This window comes from Zeus faber (assembly GCF_960531495.2).
Source record: "Zeus faber genome assembly, chromosome: 16".
Lineage (NCBI taxonomy): Eukaryota > Metazoa > Chordata > Actinopteri > Zeiformes > Zeidae > Zeus > Zeus faber.
In genome coordinates, this window is record NC_137202.1 from 168,932 (window position 1) to 192,442 (window position 23,511).

General features: G+C 46.8%; 1 protein-coding gene and 1 pseudogene across 5 annotated transcripts; one reads left to right on the plus strand and one right to left on the minus strand.

Moving 5' to 3' along the window:
- Window positions 1-2,583: 2,583 nt before the first annotated feature.
- LOC307242419 (tubulin beta-4B chain-like) lies at window positions 2,584-5,918 on the minus strand (the record flags this gene model as incomplete). Of its 4 annotated transcripts, none has more annotated exons than XM_080016886.1 (7): window positions 2,584-2,731; window positions 2,833-3,177; window positions 3,443-3,765; window positions 3,887-4,131; window positions 4,277-4,387; window positions 5,537-5,645; window positions 5,862-5,918. In XM_080016886.1, the coding sequence occupies 7 exons, from the start codon at window positions 5,916-5,918 to the stop codon at window positions 2,584-2,586; spliced, it is 1,338 nt and encodes a 445-aa protein (XP_079873012.1). The 4 variants fall into 4 exon arrangements, with proteins under 4 accessions (XP_079873012.1, XP_079873011.1, XP_079873014.1 ...); XM_080016885.1 differs by having other exon boundaries at window positions 5,510-5,645; XM_080016888.1 differs by lacking the exon at window positions 5,537-5,645 and having other exon boundaries at window positions 5,882-5,918.
- Window positions 5,919-8,990: 3,072 nt separating this feature from the next.
- Window positions 8,991-22,485, plus strand: LOC307242458 (tubulin beta-4B chain-like; annotated as a pseudogene). The gene is made up of 7 exons: window positions 8,991-9,047; window positions 9,142-9,203; window positions 20,655-20,776; window positions 20,935-21,103; window positions 21,329-21,637; window positions 21,812-22,149; window positions 22,317-22,485. The product of its transcript is annotated as a tubulin beta-4B chain-like (transcript).
- Window positions 22,486-23,511: the final 1,026 nt, after the last annotated feature.

Consider the following 23,511-nt stretch of genomic DNA (forward strand, 5'->3'; position numbering starts at 1 on the left):
AATATATACATATATATATATATATATATATATATATATATATATATATATATATATATATATATATATATATATATATATATACATACATACATACATACATACATACATACATACATACATACATATATAAATATATACTGTATATACACAAACATATATATATATATACATACATATATATATATATACACACATATATATATATATATATATATATATATATATACAGTCCGCCAGAGAGCTATGTAGTAATTGGAATTAACAGTGATTAATAAGGCTCAAAACATCCAGGCCGCCAAAGTAAATTAAGTGTTTACCACCCACCTTGTAAACCTCTGGAGGCCAACACGAGACAATCTTACAGCGTTTCTTTGTTCTTCTATGTTATATATATATATATATATATATATATTTGTTTATTTATTTATTTATTTAATTGTATTAATTTTTTTTCCACCAAATTACAAAGTAGTTCAGAGAGAATGAAGCTAAAACATTTTTGATATCCACACTTTGCATTCTTCCGCCAAAAATACATTTTTACAGTTGTTCACTACAAACGAATCGTTGGCGAGTCTTGCATCACGCGCAGTACCGCGGTCGAACTGCATCTCCGCGCGCCTTTAGCCTCCGCGCGGAATGCAGCTGCTGCGTCCGCTTATTGCTTCTCTCATCCGGGTTGTTTTGCGGTGACGCCATGTTTCCAGATGTGGAACACACACACAGGAAAACCTTCCATGTTCTGCGCAGAATCCAAAGCTTTATTTGATCTGAGTGATAAAAGGACAAACTCCAAAGGCTCTGCAAAAATAACAAAAGAATGAATTACAAATAAAAAATAATAAAAAATTAACTGAAATGAAACATAACAATCTAAACTAGAAAAATATATAGAAAGCGAAAAATAAAAGCAATAAATATAGGTAAATATAAAGGTTTTTATTGATGTCCATATGAATTGGGTTGCCAGTTGTATTATTGTCATGTGGGTCGCCGACCTACTTTAACAATCCTAGAAAAAGAGCATTTCAAAATGACACAAACATCAAGTTTTAATATTTAAATATACTGTCGACATTCTTCATGTTTTCTAGCGTTATATATATTATATATATATTAAATATATTGGTCTTAATTATATATATTAAACCGTATTGAGCTCAATACGTCCCAATAGAACACTGTTGTCAGATGGTTCCTTGAGCTCTACATGACACTTTCAACATCTTCAGGTCACGATAGAATTATAAAGAGAAAGCACACTTTGTGGTGGGTCTACATACGAAACAGTACGTTAATATAAGTAAAATTAATGTTTCATGGGTCTGTCAGAATATGCTGACCCCCCTCCATACAAACACACACACACGCAACTTCAGTTTACTATCCAGACGACCAACCCAATGTTTATTTGGAACTAGTGGACAATAATTCAATCAATGACTCATGAAACCTGTTACAATTACATTGCATTTAGCAGACGCTTTTATCCAAAGCGACTTACAATTATTCAAACACCGACGGACACAGCCATCAGGAGCAATTAGGGGTTAAGTGTCTTGCTCAAGGACACTACAGCATGCTAGCAGGAGGAGCCTACGATCGAACCAGCAACGTTTCGCTTACTAGAAGACCAGCTCTACCTCCTGAGCTACCATCCCCTCCCCCTCAGTTACAACTGATAGCCACCCAAAAACCAATAATCAAAGTGCTGAAAGCGGAACATGCCGACTTAAATAAACACTGTAAGATTGTCTCGCATTGGCCTCCAGAGGTTTACAAAGTGCATGGTAAACACTTTACTTTGGCAGCATGGATGTTTTGAGCCTTATTAATCACTGTTAATTTCAATTAGTAAACGGCTCTCTGGAATACTGAATAATGACTGTCTGCTAGGGACCGTTTTCACGAGCAACCACTTGCTTCTCCGTCAGGTTCCGAGTCCGTCGTTTCACACCGCGCAAAATGCTAATGCTAATAACAATGCTAACGCATTCTATATTTTACCTGCAGTAAAGAGTCTAGCCATATTAAGAATAAAGTATTTTTTTGTGGCATGAATAGTTAGCTACATTTGTTGCAATGTTAGCTACATTGTTGCGTTTTTTTTTAAGTGGAAGCTCTTAAACCAGTATAAAACAATTTCTAATCCATATTTTGCTGCAATGTATTATTTTATTTAGTAAGTATCCGTGTAATAAGTGGGATAATGTGTAGCCAGGTGGTCGTTGTCGCAAAATAACAGCCTTCAGAGTGATACAAGAGCACCCTGTCAGGGTTAGTTTGCAACAATGACCACCTGGGCTGCACATTATGCCTTACTTATCTTTTTACCTATGAAAGAGAAATTGATTGCAATTCAAGTTTTTTTTTTTTTTTTTACTCATAGTGTAAACAGCTAGAAGCCTAACATGAGAGAATCTTACACAGTGCTCAAGTAAACACAAAAATACAAGAGTTCAAGAGGAAACAGGAAGTGCAAAACATTACAAACAATGAGGAGTGAGGATGTAGCCAGACTGAAAAACAGATGGAAGATTAAAATCAGGTGGATCTCTGAAAGAGGAGGCTGGGAGATTTCTATGCGGCGTCCTCCTCGCCCTCATCCTCAAACTCTCCTTCTTCCTCAGCGGTGGCGTCTTGGTACTGCTGGTACTCTGACACCAAGTCGTTCATGTTGCTCTCTGCCTCTGTGAACTCCATCTCATCCATCCCCTCGCCGGTGTACCTGGAACAAAATCCATATTGGTTCAATTAATACCTCTGTATGAGTTCAGAAGTCAGTGTCCTTCAGTCACAATGAGTGGTGAAGGGTAGGAGCCTCTGTACCAGTGGAGGAAAGCCTTGCGACGGAACATAGCGGTGAACTGTTCTGAGATGCGTTTGAACAGTTCCTGGATGGCCGTGCTGTTGCCAATGAACGTGGCGGCCATCTTTAGGCCGCGTGGCGGGATGTCACACACGGCCGTCTTGACGTTGTTGGGGATCCACTCCACAAAGTAGCTGCTGTTCTTGTTCTGCACGTTCAGCATCTGCTCGTCCACCTCCTTCGTTGACATGCGGCCACGGAAGATGGCGGCCACTGTGAGGTAGCGACCGTGGCGTGGGTCGCAAGCCGCCATCATGTTCTTGGCGTCGAACATCTGCTGGGTGAGCTCGGGAACTGTCAGCGCTCTGAGGGAAAACACACAACATTGGCACATGATCAAAGCTCAAGTTACCAAAATGCATCATCTTGCATTGGAACAGCGACAAACTACAGATGTGGCCCCTCGGCCTATAGGCACATTCCAGAACATTTCCTTAATATCCAAGGGAGAAGACAATCTGGCGGGTTGCCCCCAGGCACAGAGTTTGAGACATTATACAATCATCCACCTGCACTCTGAAAAGCAGCGCTGTGACTCCAGACCTATAGTCTCATCTTATCTCATCTCACCTGTACTGCTGGCTTCCCCGACTCGTGAGCGGGGCAAAGCCCGGCATGAAGAAGTGCAGCCTGGGGAAGGGCACCATGTTGACTGCCAGCTTCCTCAAGTCGGCGTTAAGCTGTCCAGGGAAGCGCAGGCAGGTGGTTACCCCGCTCATGGTGGCGGAGACCAAGTGGTTCAGGTCCCCGTATGTAGGCGTGGTCAGTTTCAGAGTGCGGAAGCAGATGTCGTAGAGCGCCTCGTTGTCAATGCAGTAGGTCTCGTCTGTGTTTTCAACCAGCTGGTGCACCGACAGGGTGGCGTTGTATGGCTCCACCACCGTGTCTGACACCTGATGGGGAAAGAGAACTGATGGAGTCATGGGTCAGAGGAACAGAAATACGATGCAGGAGAAAAACACTGGTGGCAGTTGGTTTTATACCACTGTGGAAAAGGACAGCGCGTTTGTATACCTTGGGTGACGGCACCACGCTGAAGGTGTTCATGATCCTGTCGGGGTACTCCTCTCTGATCTTGCTGATCAGCAGGGTGCCCATGCCTGAGCCAGTGCCTCCTCCAAGAGAGTGGGTGAGCTGGAAGCCCTGGAGGCAGTCGCAGCTCTCTGCCTCCTTCCTCACCACATCCAGGACAGAGTCCACCAGCTCGGCTCCCTCTGTGTAGTGGCCCTTAGCCCAGTTGTTACCAGCACCACTCTGGCCTTTTGGAGCACACAACAGCATTTCATGGGCAAACATGCAAGATTATGACTGTAAACTGGACTCTCCCTCTCTCCCCATTTCAATCCCTCCCCTTTTCCTGGATTGTATACTAGTACAGATAATTATTATTATCAAAAAACTCACCAAATACAAAATTGTCTGGTCTAAAGACTTGTCCAAAAGGGCCAGACCTCACAGAGTCCATGGTGCCAGGTTCCAAGTCCACCAATACAGCACGGGGAACATATTTGCCACCTTGAAATTCATACAGAGTGAATTATCACAGGTAAAATATAATATACTGGACTTACAAATAGAAATATGCATTTTAAATTGTTGTAGGGCAACGTTCACGTCATTTTGTTATGTGAGCGAAGGGCCTGAGATAGTTATTCAGTTGTATTTTCTATTTCTATTACCTTGAAGAATGTCAAAATTAAAGATCATTTGCAAATCATGAAAGATCATTTTCATTTCACTTCATTATTGAATTATGTGATTTTGACGTCAACGTCATTGCATATAGTCAGAGAAAGTTGCCTGTTAAATCAATTGAAACAAGGCTCACTTCACACAACAATATTTTTTGATATTCTTCAGGTTTATCATAACATGGAAACCAGTGAACGCTGAACTCGAGTCAGAAGCGTTGGTTCAGCTCTTGGGCTATGCATGTTACAGGGAATGTGAACTTTTGACAGGTGCTATGGACCCCGGTCGCTTTTTTGGGAGGATCGCTTCCATTTAATTGCACAGAGAAACAGCGAAAATATACGAAACGTAAAGAAAATGGAGAAAAGAGGGGAGAAAAAGAAGGGTCGAGGTTTGACGCAAGATGGCTGCAAGGTTTTCCGTGGTTTTCCCCCTAACGAGATTTCCAAGCCGCCTTTTAACTCAAAAAATGGCGACCGACAATCACAGTCAATGCGAGTGATTCTCCCCCTACACACACGCACAAACATACATACATACATACATACATACATACATACATACATACATACATACATACATACATACATACATACATACATACATACATACATACATACATACATACATACATACATACATACATACGTATATGGCGGCTCGCTCCAGCAATGTGTCAGCTTCATATTCCCACAAGATTCATTCAATTCTGTTAAAAATTTAACTAGTGGACAATAATTCAATCAATGACTCATGAAACCTGTTAAAAATGATATTCTTCAGGTTTATCATACCATGGAAACGGGAAAACAGTTAACACAGGGTGCATTCAAAACACCATCCCTTGAGATCAAGAGTGATTTCCAGTGGATTCAGGGGACACCATGGTGTCCCTTTCTGGAGCCTCGATGGGTTTCCATTTCCTCCAGAGCTTCTACAAGCTACCGTTTAGCAGCTTGGCAGCCAGGTTACCTGTGGCTTCGTTGTAATAAACGTTGATTCGGTCTAACTGGAGGTCGCTGTCCCCATGGTATGTCCCAGTGGGGTCGATCCCATGTTCGTCGCTTATCACCTCCCAAAACTGTAATTGGGAAAACAAGGAAAATATGATTTAAACCTGGCTTCAACCTTAGATTCTGATGCAAGCCTCTTGAATCTTGAATCTTAAAGCTAAATCGATTCTATAAGTGCCAAAGCTGAAGTTAGCTTACTAAGCGCCCCCCGACCCAACCCCCCCAAAATCATAGCATTTTCATGATTTGAAAATATACTTGAAAAAACGCAAATTAATCTTCACCTTAGCTCCGATTTGATTGCCGCACTGGCCTGCCTGCAGATGCACAATTTCTCTCATTTTAACTAAATCACTTAACTCCTTTACACAACAGAAATTGAAAGAAATTAAGGAAATTGCTCCGGATGGATCAACAAACTAAGTTAAAACTAGGTTTAAGTGTCATAAGAAGTTAAAGGTGTGCTGATGCCGCATGTGTGTTTGTGTGTGTGCGTATATATAGGTGTGAGTGTATATATCTATGCATGGGGGATAATTGTGACTTCACATTGACATCACATGAGAATTGATGCCGGGAATTCCCCCAATATGAGCTATTGTTTGGTCAGTGCAACCTTGCGCATTCTTTTGATTGGAAACACTTTGGGACGGGCTTCCCGTTGCCGATGGTGACAGAAATGAGAGCACATGCACAGACGTGGAAGGCTCCAGTGGAGCTGGAAGGACGCAATTGGGAAAAACCAAACTCAAGCCACAAATTATAGCCCTATAGCCTTAACATCTGAAAGACTGTTGTTTGTTTTGAGGAAAAGGATATCTGATAGCACCATGCCATACCTATCATTTGTCTGGAGGATGAAATAAGCAAAGCTCAAGTTAGCAATAGGCTGAATGGTGGTGGTGGCTGAATCTATACAGAGGAAATGGTTACTGTTTTAAGATTCAAGATTCAAGATTCAAGATTTTTATTTGTCACATACATATACATACTTTCATACATATATGCAGTGAAATGTAATGCAACGCACCCGGTGGTAGCACACAATATGTCCTAGGAAAAAAAATAAAAGTAGAAAATTCCTTTCTAATAGACCGACTAACTGACTCCTAAAACGTAATACAGTAAGTTGAATACTTATAGAATAAGATAAAAATATATAGAATAAAATACAATAAAAATAAATTGAAATAAAATGGAATAGATAGAAGGAATATGCCTATGTATATACAGATATGTGCATTAAAGTGGCATGTGAATTAAAGTGGCATGTGAATGTGAATAGAGTGAGGCAGTGTTTGGGATAATACAGCACAGTATACAACAGTACGGCGCAGCAATACGGCATCACGAACAACCCTGAACAGTGACACAGTATGTGGTACAGTATGCTACATACAGTACAGTAGGTAGTGGAGCCTAGTGCATGGCTCAGTTAGGACCCCTGGTGAGGTCAGCGTTGACAGTTCTAATGGCTTGCGGGAAAAAACTCCGTCTCAGTCTCTCTGTTCTCGCTGTGTGACTGCGGAGGCGCTTGCCTGACCGCAGCAGCTGAAACAGTCCGTTGTTGGGGTGATGAGGATCCTTCATGATCCTGCGGGCTCTGCTACTACACCTCCTGGTGTATAGCTCCTGCAAGGGGGGGAGGGTAGTTCCAGTGGTACGTTCAGCTGAACGCACCACCCTCTGCAGGGCCCGCCTGTCCTGGGCAGTACAGTTCCCAAACCAGGCAGTGATGTTGCCTGTCAGACTTGAGGATCCTCACCGAGACCCGGAATTTCCTCAGCTGCCTGAGGTGGTAGAGACACTGCCTCGCCTTTCTCACCAGAGTGTCTGTGTGTACAGTCCATGTTAAGTCCTCTGTGATGTGGACTCCCAGATAATGGCATTGTAGTGGGTGGAAGACCATGCAAGAGACCATGCAAGAGTATATCAAGATTAGGAATTTGACATAGCGGGCTGAAGGAAACACTGTTGTTGTCCCTGTTGTGGGAAACATCAACAGAACAGTTGGAATATTGGCAGGAAGAAGAGTCAGTGCAACATGTTGTAGTCAGAAAATACTGGACGCAAATGGAGCCAAGGGAAGAGGAATTCAGACTGTAAACACTGCGGGAGACTGCAGGCAGAGTTTACATTTTCAATCTCATGTGCCAAATAAAAACCTTTAAGAAGTCTTTGTGTTTTTATTTTGATATTCTGCCATTCATGTGCAATTTTTTAGGTACTGCAATAAATAAATAAATTTGAATCTTATGCTTCGATATGCTTCAATAAATGGTTTAGATGTCTTGTCTAATGAGTACATGTTACATTATTTGTATCAGTGAAAGTAAACAGTAGGGCTGTGTGGCCAGTATGATCCATAATCAATTGGAGCATATAACTGCATATGACTGCTTCTACATAGCAGTATATTTAGAGCTTATTATGCGTAATCACTGGGTGTCACAACATTTCACTGGATATATGTATGATCGTTTGTACTGTATATGTATGTGACAAATAATCTCTTGAACTTGAACTATTGGCCCTAAACCTATAAACCCTGGTATTATGCATTTTCCTTCACAATTGACATTTATGTGACAAGTATTTAATGAGATAAGTGAGAAAAATAACTTTTCATCATCATCAGTGTTTTGGGAATACATTTGAAATGGGACAAAGATAAAGGGGGGTTCGGGGAATGTTCTTGTCCAACAGGACAATATCCCCATCCCCCCACAAACACAGAAGAGGAACCATTGTCATGCTGTCAATTTGCTCCGGGGCTTGTTCCACCTAGCCAACTTGTCTTCTTTGCCCAGCAAAGAAGAATAAAATCATATAAATAAAGACAGATCTTTCTCTTCTCTATCTGCCAGCGCTGAAACTTTCAAAACTCTCTTTTTGATTTAACAAAGTCAGAGAAAATTATCAACATGTGTAAAAGCAAACAGAAACAACCACAACCTCATAGAGATAAGGATTAAAAAATGTAATAATAATAATGCAGTTTATTTCTAAAAATCAGATCAGAAGTAAAAAAATAAATAAATAACAGATAGAATTAATAAAATAAATAGAGGCTTTTTCGAAAAAAAGCGTATTGCTTTTCTTATTGTTTATTAAAAAACATACTTATTCAGATAGACATTTCTGAATAACATTTCTGGAATAACTGCAGACGTGCATTTCTTACTAGTTACACATTTAAGACATTAAAAATAACTAATAATAATAATCCAAACGTTCAAACCTGTCAACACACTTCTAGCGGATCAGTGACGTGCGAAGCTTCGTGACATCCCAATCACGCATTGATCACCATTCGACCCGGGAGCTTCACGGCCGCGAGACCGGCGTCTCGTCCTCAGACCGTCCAGTTGTTTTTTCATGCGAATAGGTAATATAAATTCTGTCAGAAAAAAATGAGAGAAATCGTGCATGTGCAGGCAGGCCAGTATGGCAATCATATCGGGGCTAAGGTGAAGATGAAGTTTGAAGACGAGGATGAACTCATGTTAGCTCCAGGTTGAAGTTACATTTGCTCCCCCCCTCCTCCCTCCTCTCCGGTTCCAGTTTTGGGAGGTGATAAGCGACGAGCATGGGATCGACCCCACCGGGACGTACGACGACTTCCAGTGAACGTTGAACTCGAGTCAGAAGCGTTGGTTCAGCTCTTGGGCTATGCATGTTAAAGGGAATGTGAACTTTTGACAGGTGCTATGGACTCTGGTCGCCATTTTGGGAGGATCGCTTCCATTTAATTGCACAGAGAAACAGCGAAAATATACGAAACATAAAGAAAATGGAGAAAAGAGGGGAGAAAAAGAAGGGTCGAGGTTTGACGCAAGATGGCTGCAAGATTTTCCGTGGTTTTCCCCCTAACGAGACTTCCAAGCCGTCTTTTAACTCAAAAAATGGCATTGATGACATTCTGAATGACATCAATGCGAGTGATTCTCCCCCTACACACACGCACAAACATACATACATACATACATACATACATACATACATACATACATACATACATGCATACATACATATATGGCGGCTCGCTCCAGCAATGTGTCAGCTTCATATTCCCACAAGATTCATTCAATTCTGTTAAAAATATATATATAATAATTAATTTGACAATTCATTTTGCAAACTGCAAACTGCACAATTTCGCTCGGTTACATTGGCAGTGAAATGCGAAGTCACAATCACAAATACAATTTTATTTCGAAAGTGAATTCCAAAAAAGTATTTTATTTGCATTAGTGATGGTAGGCTTGTTTTTAGTAATTACAATTTTGGTAATTACTTATATGTTGTCTTTGTGTATCGTAGCTGAGTCACTTGAACGACTGACTAGTTTGCAAGTCTGCATCTCGACGCCAACCTGCTTTACGGTGGCTTCTAGAGGTTCTGGGGTAAACTGATTCCCATCGGGGCTCCGGGACCCCCAGACCGTCCACTGGAAACCACTCTCATTGTCTCATGGGACGAGCAACTTTTTTTCTGTTTTCCCGTTTCCAAGGTAGCATAAAGCGCATTTCTTGTAGATAACACGATTGTTGTGTAATCTACATGAGTGAGCTGGCCTCAATGTATCTTTTTGATTAAAAATCAAATACAAAAAAACAATTTAGATAGCAGAGGTGAAATGCCAGATCGGTGGAAAATACTGTCTTCCCATTACAGAAATTCAGGATTTATTGTTTACAACTAGGGTATATACACAAACAACGCAGATTGATTGTTTCCTTTAAAGCGACTGTCCAGGTGAAGATCCTTCCTCCATATTCCATGTGATGTGAAGTCACAATTGTGTAGGGGCTGTATACCAACGAAGAAGTCAAGCTGACGTCACTTCCATAAACAAGACGAGGATCCGGTTTCACTTGTCTGAAAACTTTCATCTCCGTGTTATGGCTTACGAGAAGCTGGTGGCGGATCAAAATCATATCGCAGACCTTTATCTGACCAGTGCGATAGATCCAGTCAGTGTAAGCAGCAATGATAGTTAGTTCTCCGACAACTATGCTGAATTTGATACCGGCTTTATCCCGACTTGGAGAACATTTCAAACAGCGCATTTCAACCTGATTGTGACGGTGATGGCTGTTGTTGTTGTTACAACGGAAGAAGTTGATGACGTGATGAAGTCCATTGAGGTTGGTGATGCCGATTATGAATAAGTAGCAATGGACAACTTTCTCAAGTTCACCTGCATATTGCAGCCAGGGGCGAAATGAAAAGAGGCCCCAAACAGGCTCTCAGAGTGTAGCTGGGGTAGCGTTGGGGTTAGCCCACATAATAACTCCAAGAACTTTGAAGATATTTGGCATACGCACATTTATATATTAAATGACACACCAAGGCTGATATACAGAGACTCATATTATTGATAGTTAGATAGTTAGGCCTTTCGGAACATAGGCCATTGATGAATCGCTCCACCCTCGTCTGTCTTGGGCCCTCTTCTCCAGCTGTTGCCATGTCAGACCCTCCTCCTTCAACTCTTGCTCTGTGTTTCTTCTCCAGGTGTTCTTGGGATGACCTCTCCCCTGTTTGCCCTGTGGATTCCATGTCAGTGCCTGTTTGGTTATGGCTGTTTTGTCTCTCATTGTGTGACCAATCCAGATCCAATTACTCCGCTGTGTGCCTGGATCCTGGACTTCCTCACAGCCCGGCCCCAGGTGATTAGGGTGGGGAAGCACATGTCCAGCTCCCTCACCCTGAATACAGGATCCCCCCAGGGTTGCGTCCTCAGCCCCCTACTGTACTCCCTGTACACACATGACTGTGTGGCCGGGTCCAGCTCCAACACCATCATCAAGTTTGCTGACGACACCGTTGTCATGGGCCTGATCACCGACTGCGACGAGAAGGCCTACCGCGAGGAGGTGGCTGGCCTGTCACTCTGGTGCCAGGACCACAGCCTACACCTGAACGTCAGCAAAACTAAGGAGCTGATTGTGGACTTTAGGCGAGGATTACAATCGAGGACGCACGCGCCCTTGGTGATAAATGGGACTTCTGTTGAAAGGGTGAGCAGCTTCAAGTACCTGGGAGTCCACATCACAGAGGACTTAACATGGACTGTACAAACAGACACTCTGGTGAGAAAGGTGAAGCAGCGTCTTTACCACCTCAGGCAGCTGAGGAAATTCCAGATCCCGGTGAGGATCCTCAAGTCCTTCTACAGTGGAGCGGTGGACAGCATCCTGACAGGCAACATCACTGCCTGGTTTGGGAACTGTACTGCTCAGGACAGGCGGGCCCTGCAAAGGGTGGTGCGTTCAGCTGAACGTACCACTGGAACTACCCTCCCCCCCTGCAGGACTTATACACCAGGAGGTGTAGTAGCAGAGCCCGCAGGATCATGAAGGATCCTCATCACTCCAACAATAGACTGTTCCAGCTGCTGCGGTCAGGCAAGCGCCTCCGCAGTCACACAGCGAGAACAGAGACTTGCAGATATTGGGTCTTTTGCAAAAGCATGAAATGTCCCTGTATTGGATCACAGCTGGCTCTTCACGGGTGACTTAATGAATCTTTAGTGTAGCTTTTAGAGCTGGAACTAAGGGCGGGACTTTTTCGTCATATTTGTTGATTTCCTCTTCTGAGGTCCAGTAGCAACGGTCGATTTCCTCATCTCAAACAATTTATTGAAACAAAAGCCAACAACAGTGGTGGGTATACCACAACAAAAAATGTCAATGTCTCAATAACTTGTCATGTTCCCTTGAGCATCAATTACAGCTTGACAACGACGTCTCATGCTGTTCACAAGTCGACTTATTGTCTGCTGAGGCATGGCAGCCCACTCTTCTTGAAGGGCGGCCCTCAGGTCATTGAGGTTCTGGGGTACAGAGTAACGAGCCTCTACACGGCGACTCAGCTGATCCCATAGGATTTCGATGGGATTCAGGTCTGGAGAAAGTGCAGGCCACTCCATTTGAGGAACCCCAGTCTCCAGCAGCCGTTCCCGAAGGATGCAACCTCGATGAGCTGGAGCATTGTGGTCCATGAAGATGAAATGAGGCCTGTGTTGTTCATGCAGGGGCACAATGACTGGATTAATGATGTTATTCAGGTAGTATGGGCTTGTCACTGTACCATTCACAAAGTGTAGGGCAGTTCTCTATTGACTAGACACACCTGCCCACACTGTAACAACAACACCAACCAAAGGCTCGTCTGGTGACAACAGTGGCTGATGCATAGCGCTCTCCTTGACGTCTACGACATCGTTGGCGGCCATCATTTCTGCTCAACGTGAATCGACTTTCATCAGAGAACAGCACTGAGGCCCACCGGTCCCTCGTCCAGCGTAAATGCTCCCTGGCCCGTGCAAGACGATGATGCCTGTGCCTGGTGGTGTGGTCAGGTAGCCTTGCAGGTCGTCTGACATGCAGACCACGCTGATGGAAACGGTTTCGAATGGTCTGACGTGACACTTGGGTGCCTCTCACCTCCCTTAAATGTGCCTAGAGTTGAGTGGCATTCATCATTCCGCATGGCACTGTTCAAAATAAAGAGGTCATCAGTGTGGGATGTGGCCAAAGGACGTCCACTTCAATGCTTTTCTGTGACTCTTCCAGTCTCTCTGTATCTCTGTTGCAACCTGCTGATGACACTCTGTGACACTCTAAGCTCAGTGGCCACATCCCCCTGAGAACATCCTGTTTGAAGCCTCGCAATGGCAAGGCACTGTTGATCAGTTGTTAGGTATCGTCTTGGTCTCATGATGTCAAAATGTGAACAGCATGATGAAGAGGACTGTTTAAATACCAATTCTAATTGAACCAGGACATTTTTGGTCGATTCATGGATCAAACACCTGTAAAGGTTATAGTGCATTTTAGGTTCATCCTGAAATTTCACCCGAAAGCCGAATATCCCTAACTTTTTGTGTGGTTTACCCACCACTGTTGTTGGCTTTTGTTTCAATACATTGTTTGAGATGAGGAAATAATCATTGCATGCTTCTACTTAAATGCCCTACTTTCATGATATAATATCACTGTAGCATGAACTTTTTACATTTTCCATGAATTTCAGCCAAAAGCCAAATATCCCTAACTTTTTGTGAGTAGTGTATATGAATATATGTGTATGTATATATGTATGTATATATGTGTATATATATGTGTGTATATGTGAATATATGTATGTGTATATATATGTGTGTATATATATGTATATATATGTGTATATATATGTGTGTATATATTTGTATATATGTGTGTGTATATATGTGTATATATAATATGTATGTGTGTGTATATATATATATATATACGTGTGTGTGTGTATGTATATATATGTATATATATGCACATCGTTGTCAAGCTGTAATTGATGCTCAAGGGCACATGACAAGTTATTGAGACATTGACATTTTTTGTTGTGGTATACCCACCACTGTTGTTGGCTTTTGTTTCAATAAATTGTTTGAGATGAGGAAATCACCATTGCATGCTTCTACTTGAATGCCTTACTTTCATGATATAATATCACTGTAGCGTTTTGTGAGTAGTGTATATATATGTATGTGTGTGTACATGTATATATATGTATATATGTATATATGTTATATACATATATACATACATATATGTATATACATATATGTATGTACATCAACAAGGCATTTTCGTCCACACAACTATATATATATATATATATATATATATATATATATATATATATATATATAATATACTGTGTGTGTGTGTGTGTGTGTGTGTGTGTGTGTGTGTCTTTGCGTGCTCGCTCACCGGCCACTGTATTAGGTACACCTGTTCAATTGCTTGTTAACACAAAAAGCTGATCAGCCAATCACATGGCAGCAACTCATTGCATTTTGGCATGTAGACATGGTGAGGATGACTTGCTGAAGTTCAAACCAAGCATCAGAATGGGGAAGAAAGGAGATTTAAGTGACTTTGACATGGCATGGTTGTTGGTGCCAGACAGGCTGGTTTGAGTATTTCAGAAACTGCTGACTTACTGGGATTTTTTCACGCAGAACCATCTCTCGGGTTTACAGAGAATGGTCCGAAAAGAGAAAATATCCAGTGAGCGGCAGTTGTGTGGACGGAAATGCCTTGTTGATGTCAGAGGTAAGAGGAGAATGGGCAGACTGGTTTGAGACGATAGAAAGGCAACAATAACTCAAATAACCACTCGTTACAACCAAGGTATGCAGAATATCATCCCTAAACACACAACACGTTGAACCTTGAAGCAGATGGGTTTCAGCAGCAGACCACACTGGGTGCCGCTCCTGTCAGCTATGAACTGGAAACTGAGGCTACAATTCGCACAGGCTCACCAAAAATGGACAATAGAAGATTGGAAAAACGTTGCCTGGTCTGATGAGTCTCGATTTCAGCTGTGACATTCAGATGGTAGGGTCGGAGTTTGGCATGAACAACATTAAAGCATGGATCCATCCTGCCTTGTATCAACGGTTCAGGCTAGTGGTGGTGGTGTAATGATGTGGGGAATATGTGACCCACCACAGCAAAAGCCACCATCTCGCGCATTTCTAAAATCGCCAGGAGCCTATCTTGAAGGAAAATTCGATTTTTCCAGATTTGTGTTCCTTTGTGGTTTTTTTTATCTCTCAACGTATTTTCAAAACCGAGTTTGATTTATAAATAGTAGAAAAATGTTAAACCGTGGAGGTAAATAATCCCGTTAGATAACATGGGGAAATGCAGCTCACTTCCCGAGACGCTTAACAACGCTGAACGACACAGATCAATCGTTTCCTTTAAAGCGACCGTCCAGGTGAAGATCATTGATCCATATTTCATGTGATGTGAAGTCATAATGTGAAACCATTTTGACAGAGTTCACTTTAAATTGTTTTATACACACACGGAGACAACGTCACTTCCGTAAACAAGACGAGGCTTGAAAGACTCTTAAACATCCCAATGTTAGGCCCACGGCCTCCCAGCGCCACTAGAGGCCGCCCTTGCCCCATCTGCAACTCCCTACTCGAGCCCGATTGCACACACCTGGGATCAATTACCTGCACAGTATTTAGTCCCAGCTTCCCAGTCATTCCTTGCCAGACCGTCAACTAGCTTAACCGAGTTGTATCGCTACTGGCTCCCTTCCAAGTTCCTAGTGCTTATTTCTAGTTCCTAGTTTATGTCTCTTGTCTCGTCTTCCCCTTACCTGCTTGTCTCCTCTCGTCGACCCAGTCTGTCTCTCCAAATCCAGCCAGCCCAGTTTACCTGCCTGTCTCCGCTCGTCGACCAAGGCTGCCCGTCCTTCTCCATCCAGTCTGGTTCCCCGTCTCTCCACCCGGATCCTGGACCACATCTCCTGGTCATCATCCCTGCCCAGCCCTGCTCCATCCCTACCCGACTGGGTCCCCCCGGCCAGCTCCACCGTCCAGGCTAATAAACATCCTTTGCCTGTCTTCCGTCTCCCTGTGTCGTGCGTTTGGGTTTCTCCCAGTTCTGGTCGTGACAGTACGGTCTGGCCAGGAAAACATGGACCCAGCCGACACAGAAGGGCTCCGGGACCAAGGAGTGTTACTTGGGCAACATGACCAGGCCCTCCGGGACGTCGCGGAACACCTCCGGACCATCTCGGCGGCCGTCAGCAGCCTGCAGGGTCCTCCGGCCCCCGTGGCCCCCCCTGCTCCTCCGACCCGCCCTCCTTCCCCCACCAGGGCTCCCAGCGCCTCTCTCGTCCCCCCTGAGCCCCACGTTCCGGCTCCAGCGCCTTACGACGGCGATTTCGGCACCTGCCGCGCCTTCCTCGTGCAGTGCGCGGTGGTTTTTCAACTGCGGCCGTCGTCGTACGCCCCCGATAGTGCCCGCATCGCGTTCCTCATCTCCTGCCTGAGAGGGGCGGCTCTCGGCTGGGGTTCCGCCGTTTGGAGTCAGGGGGGCCCCGTGAGTCTCTCCTACGATCTGTTCACCCGCGAAATTAGGAGAGTCTTCGACCACCCAGTTTGCAGCAAGGAGGCCGCCAGAAGACTCCTCTCCCTCCGCCAGGCTTCCCTCGTCGTCGAGTTCCGGACTCTAGCCGCAGGAAACGGCTGGAATGACGGAGCTCTGCAGGACGTGTTTCAGCGCGCCCTGAACGACGAGTTGGTGCGGCGGGACGAGCCCACGGACCTGGACCAACTAGTTGAGACCGCCATCCGCCTGGACAACCGGCTACGGGAGCGCCAGCGCGAGAGGGAGGGGGCGAGACTCCAGCCCGTGCCTCCCGCCTGGGCGGCCACGCCCCGGTCTCCAGCGCCCGCTACTCTTGGGCGCCTCGGTGTCCCCCGACTCTCTCCGATGCCGAGCCAATGCAACTTGGTCGCTCCCGGATCTCCCCCGAGGAGCGAGCACGCCGCATACAGACCGGCGCCTGTCTGTATTGCGGCCGGCTGGGACACCTTCGAGAGGGCGACTCCTCGGTAGGGTTACGTTCCGGTCGCTCCAGCTCCAACCCTCTCTCCCGTCCGCTGCTCCCAGTTACGCTTTCGTGGGGAGATATAACACTCTCTCCCTCCGCTCTCATAGATTCCGGGGCGGATGCAAGTTTTCTCGACCAGGGACTAGCACGCCAGCTAGTCGTGCCCACTGCCTCCACTCGGCCTCAACCCCGCCGCTGGGCGCGCCGCTGGCCTGACCTGCCCTCGGTTCCGTCGCAATATCTGGACCTGGCCCCGGTCTTCAGCAAGCAGGGTGCGCTATCCTTACCACCTCATCGCCCCTACGACTGCGCAATCAATCTCCTGCCAGGCGCCCCCCTCCCCTGCAGTCGCCTGTATAACGTCTCCCGGCCCGAACAGGAGGCCATGGAAACTTACATTCGCGACTCTCTCGCTGCCGGGATTATTCGCCCCTCGTCTTCTCCGCTAGGCGCAGGGTTCTTCTTTGTTGCGAAGAAGGACAAGGCCCTCCATCCTTGCATTGACTTTAGGGGACTTAACGACATCACTATCAAAGACAAGTACCCCTTGCCCCTGATGGATTCAGTCTTCGTCCCCATCCAGGGTGCCACCAAACTTTTCCAAGCTCGACCTCCGCAACGCTTACCACCTGGTCCGCATCCGAGAAGGGGACGAGTGGAAGGCGGCGTTCAACACCCCGCTCGGACACTTCGAGTATCTAGTTATGCCCTTTGGTCAGTCAAATGCCCCAGCGGTCTTCCAGGCCCTAATTAACGATTTCCTCCGGGACATGCTCAACTCATTTGTCTTTGTGTACCTCGACGACATCTTGATTTTCTCCAAATCCCTCTCCGACCACGTAAAACATGTACGCCTGGTGCTGCAGCGCCTCCTGGAGAACCGTCTGTTTGTTAAGGCCGAGAAGTGTGTCTTCCATGTTCCGTCCATTTCCTTTCTAGGATTCATCATTAGTCAAGGGAGGCTGGAGATGGACCCCAAGAAGGTGGCCGCCGTGTTGGAGTGGCCAACCCCAGCCAATAGGAAGCAGCTCTAACGGTTCCCCGGGTTTGCAAACTTCTACGGGCGCTTCATCCGTATCTTCAGCCGCATCGCTGCTCCCCTCTCAGCCCTTACCTCCACCGCAGTGGCCTTCAAGTGGTTTCCTGCGGCCGAGGCCGCGTTCCTCGACCTCAGGAGCCGCTTTTCGTCGGCCCCAGTCTTGGCCCAGCCCGACGCCAACCTCCAGTTCGTGGTAGAGGTGGACGCTTCAGACACGGGGGTAGGAGCAGTACTTTCTCAGCGCTCTCCAACCGACGGTAAGCTCCACCCCTGTGCCTTTCTGTCCCGCACGCTCACCCCACCCGAGCGCAACTATGATGTGGGTAACTGGGAACTCCTGGCCGTCAAACTAGCCCTGGAGGAGTGGCGCCACTGGCTTGAGGGAGCAATCCACCCCTTCGTCGTCTGGACCGATAATAAGAACTTGGCCTATATCCGGACGGCGAAGCGGCTCAACTCCCGGCAGGCCAGGTGGGCGTTGTTTTTTTGGCCCGTTTAACTTCTCTCTATCCTACCGCCCAGGAACCAAGAACACCAAACCTGACGCCCTGTCCCGTGTGTGCGCACCAGAGGAGAAGACAGGGGATCCAGAACCCATCCTTCCACCCCTGTGCCTTGCCGCCACACACACCTGGGAGATCGAGTCCCTCATCACCCAAGCGCAGGAACACCAGCCCGACCCAGGTACCGGACCCCCTAACCGCCTGTTCGTCCCTGACTCCGCACGCTCCCAGGTTCTGCAGTGGGCCCATGCCTCCCGCCTCAGCTGCCATCCCGGGATCACCCGCACCCTGGCCGTCGTCCGCCAGCGCTTCTGGTGGCCGACCCTGCTCCCTGACACCCGGTCCTTCGTCTCGGCCTGTCCCACCTGCGCCCGGTCCTAGACCTCCACCCGACCCCGCTCCAGCCTCCTCTGCCCATTACCCATCCGGACTCGTTCTTGGTCCCATATTGCCCCGGACTTCATCACCGGTCTTCCACCATCCCGGGGCAACACCATACCATCCTCACGGTGGTGGACCGCTTTTCTAAGTCGGCCCACTTCCTCGCCCTGCCCAAACTACCATCGGCAAGGGAGACCGCAGACCTGCTGGTGGCCGAGGTGTTCCGCCGCCATGGCAGACGTGGTGTCGGACAGAAGACCCCAGTTCACCTCCCAGGTCTGGTGCGCCTTCTGCTCGGCCCTGGGGGCACAGGTCAGTCTCTCCTCCGGTTTCCAGACCAACGGCCAGACGGAGCGGGCGAACCAGGAGGTGGAGGCCATGCTCCGCTGCCTGACAACCACCAGCCCCACCTCCTGGAGCGACCAGCTGCCATGGGCCGACTACGCCCACAACACCCTGGTGAACGCCTCTTCCGGCCTGTCGCCCTTCCAATGCTCTCTGGGCTACCATCCCCCGCTGTTCCCTGCCCAGGAGGCTGAGATCGCCGTACCCTCCGTCCAGGCCCACATTGGTCGCTGCCGGAGGACGTGGAGGAGGGCCCGCTCTGCCCTACTCCGGGCCTCTGCCAGGTCCCAGCGGCAGGTGAACCTTCACCGTGCGCCCGCACCCACATACGTCCCCGGACAGATGGTATGGCTTTCCACAAAGGACTTGCCCCTCAAGGTGGACTCCCAAAAACTCGCTCCCCGGTATGTTGGCCCCTTCCCCATTGTGTCAATCATCAATCCCTGTGCCGTACGCCTCCGTCTCCCTCCCTCCCTCCCTCCATGTCCACCCTACCTTCCATGTATCCTTGCTTAAGCCGGTGGTTTCCAGCCCTCTCTCCCTCCCCGCCAAGGCCCCACCAGCCCTCCACACCATCGACGGCCACCCGGCCTACACAGTTGATGTGCGGCGCCGGGGGAGGGGCTTCCAGTACCTCGTGGACTGGGAGGGCTACTGTCCGGAGGAACGCTCCTGGGTCCCCCGGAGTCAGATCCTGGATGCCTCCCTCATCCGGGATTTCAATCGAACTCGCCCTTCTGGTTCCAGGTGTCCGCCAAGGGGCATCCGTAGAGGGGGGTACTGTTAGGCCCACGGCCTCCCAGCGCCACTAGAGGCCGCCCTTGCCCCATCTGCAACTCCCTACTCGAGCCCGATTGCACACACCTGGGATCAATTACCTGCACAGTATTTAGTCCCAGCTTCCCAGTCATTCCTTGCCAGACCGTCAACTAGCTTAACCGAGTTGTATCGCTACTGGCTCCCTTCCCAGTTCCTAGTGCTTATTTCTAGTTCCTAGTTTATGTCTCTTGTCTCGTCTTCCCCTTACCTGCTTGTCTCCTCTCGTCGACCCAGTCTGTCTCTCCAAATCCAGCCAGCCCTGTTTACCTGCCTGTCTCCGCTCGTCGACCAAGGCTGCCCGTCCTTCTCCATCCAGTCCGGTTCCTCGTCTCTCCACCCGGATCCTGGACCCCATCTCCTGGTCATCATCCCTGCCCAGCCCTGCTCCATCCCTACCCGACTGGGTGCCCCCGGCCAGCTCCACCGTCCAGGCTAATAAACATCCTTTGCCTGTCTTCCGTCTCTCTGGTCGTGACACCCAAACACATGCGAACATGTGGAGGTCGCCCTCCAGCAGTCTAAAATGTATTTTTCTATTGTATATGTACCGTATATAAAAATGTACATGTGAGCCTTGTCTCTGTATTGGAATTTCAAGGTGGCAAATATGTTCCCCGTGTCATACTGGTGGACTTGGAACCTGGCACCATGGACTCTGTCAGGTCTGGGCCTTTTGGACAAATCTTTAGACCAGGTTTTTTTTGATAATAATTATAATATTTTGTTATCTATACTGTTATACAATCCGGGGAAGTGGATTGAAAGGGGGACAGACATTTAGGAAACATCCACGATGCTACACTACCTTTTTAGTTCCAATGTTTGTCCATGATATGCTGTGTGCTCCAACAGGCCAGAGTGGTGCTGGTAACAACTGGGCTAAGGGCCACTACACAGAGGTAGCTGAGCTGATGGACTCTGTCCTGGATGTGGTGAGGAAGGAGGCAGAGAGCTGCGACTTCCTCCAGGGTTTCTAGCTCACACTCTCTGGAACACCTTCAGTGTGGTGCCGTCGCCCAAGGTAAACCCGCTGGGTCCTTTTCCTCAAAATAGGGTTTATCTGGGATCACTAATGCAATGATATAAAAACAACTGCCACCAGTGTTGACTGAAATTCAGTTTCTGTCTCAGTGAAGAACTTTCCTTTCAGTGCATCAATAGCTTTAATGTCTTGCCTTCAGTTTCCTCCTGCATTATATTTCTGTTCCTCTGACCCATGACTCCATTGGTTCTTTTTCCCCACCAAGTCTCAGACACGGCGGTGGAGCCATACAACGTCACCCTGTCGGTGGATCAGCTGGTTGAAAACACAGACGAGGCCTACTGTATCGACAACGAGGCGCTCTATGACATCTACTTCCGCACTCTGAAACTGACCACGCCCACATACGGCGACCTGAACCACCACGAGTGGGGTCATCACCTGCCTGCGCTTCCCTGGACAGCTCAACGCAGACCTGAGGAAGCTGGCAGTCAACATGGTGCCCTTCCCCAGGCTGCACTTTTTCATGCCGGACTTCGCCCCGCTCACGAGTCAGGGAAGCCAGCAGTACAGATGAGATGATGATTGTCTAATGCATGAACATGGTGAGGCTGTATTGAATTGTTTCACAGGCTGGATGTTGCCCCTGGACCTGTAATTTCAGAGACCTGGTCCAATGCAAGATGATGCATTTTGGTAACCTGAGCTTCGTTCATGTGCCAATGAAGTCCTGTTGCTTTTCCTCAGAGCGCTGACGGTTCCCGAGCTCACCCAGCAGATGTTTGACGCCAAGAACATGATGGCTGCATACGCCACGGCCACTACCTCACGGTGGCCGCATTCTTCCGCGGTTGCATGTCCATGAAGGAGGTGGACGAGCAGATGCTGAATGTGCAAAACAAGAACAGCAGCTACTTTGTGGAGTGGATCCCCAACAACATCAAGACGGCCGTGTGCGACATTTCGCCATACGGCCTAAAGATGGCTGCCACCTTCATTGGCAACAGCACAGCCATCCAGGAGCTGTTCAAGCGCATCTCAGAGCAGTTCACCGCCATGTTCCGTCGCAAGGGTTTCCTCCACTGGTACATACAGAGGCTCCCATTATCTCTGTGATTGAAGGAAACTGACTTCTGAAAAGCCTTTCAGCTAAGGGCTGAAGATTGTAATTAATTATTTATTTTGGGGGGGTAATGATACTTTACAAACTCATCTAGAAGTAGTAATTGAGCCAATATGGATTCCGTTCCAGGTACACCAGCAAGGGGATGGATGAAATGGAGTTCACAGTGTCAGAGAGTAACATGAACGACTTTGTCAGAGTACATCTTGCCACCGCTGAGGAGGAAGGAGAGTTTGAGGATGAGGGCGAGGAGGGCGCGGCAACCTCCCACCGCATGCTGCTTCAGAGATCCACCTGATTTTAATCTTTCATCTCTTTTTCAGTCTGGTGTTCATCCTCACTCTTTATTGTTTGCTTTTTGTTTTGCACTTCCTGTTTCCTCTTGAGTTTTAATGCGTGTAACCCCTGCATTTGTTTAATTATGAAAGGTTTATCTGAAGTTAAACCAAGCACTGTGGAAGATTCTCTCATGTTGCGCCTCTAGCTGTTTACACAATGAGTAAACAATCTTAAATTGCAATCAATTTCTCTTTCATATATATATATATACAGAGGTAAAATTATATTATACATGAGGCATAATGTACATTCAGCCGGTCATTATCACAAACTAACCCCTGGCAGGGTGGTCACGGTCTTGTTTCACTGTTTCTTTTGTGATTATTGTCTGGCTGCACAGTATCTCACTCTTTTCATAGCTACTTAAAATATATATTGAGACGGAATATTGATTTATAAGGATTTTATAACTAGTAGGCCTGATTTAAAAGCTTCCACTGAGGGCGTGGTGGGTGATGCATGTTGAGTGCCGGTAAACATATAACAACATACCTTATTTACTGTTAGTGAAATGGACTGGAATCAGAAATGGGAAGTGAATCCAAACTTGAGAAGCCGTTGCCTGGTCATTATTAACAGACACCTGACCAATGATTTGTTTGAACAGCAGAGACCTCTACATGTGCATATGATCACATGAAGGTAAGCAGCAAGGCACTGATCTCTAGTTAGTGAACACCGAACTGCACTTTGTAGTGCAGCAGCCTCACTTGTTCCAAATAAGCTTTGGATGGTATCTTCTGTATTACCAATTAAACACTGCTTTTATTCACAATGATCTACCAGCCACATTGTCTCGTCACATTGCCTGTTCCACAATTATTTTTCCCGGTTGTTGTGGTGCGTGCGCTCTTAAGTGATCGCTTTCTTTCCGGGTCAAATTGATCACTGAGTGGGTAATTATTATACTACCGAATTGTTTTTCTTTTTATTTCTCATGCCGATTATACAATCTCATGGCTCTGCAGTGCCTGATACGGGACGC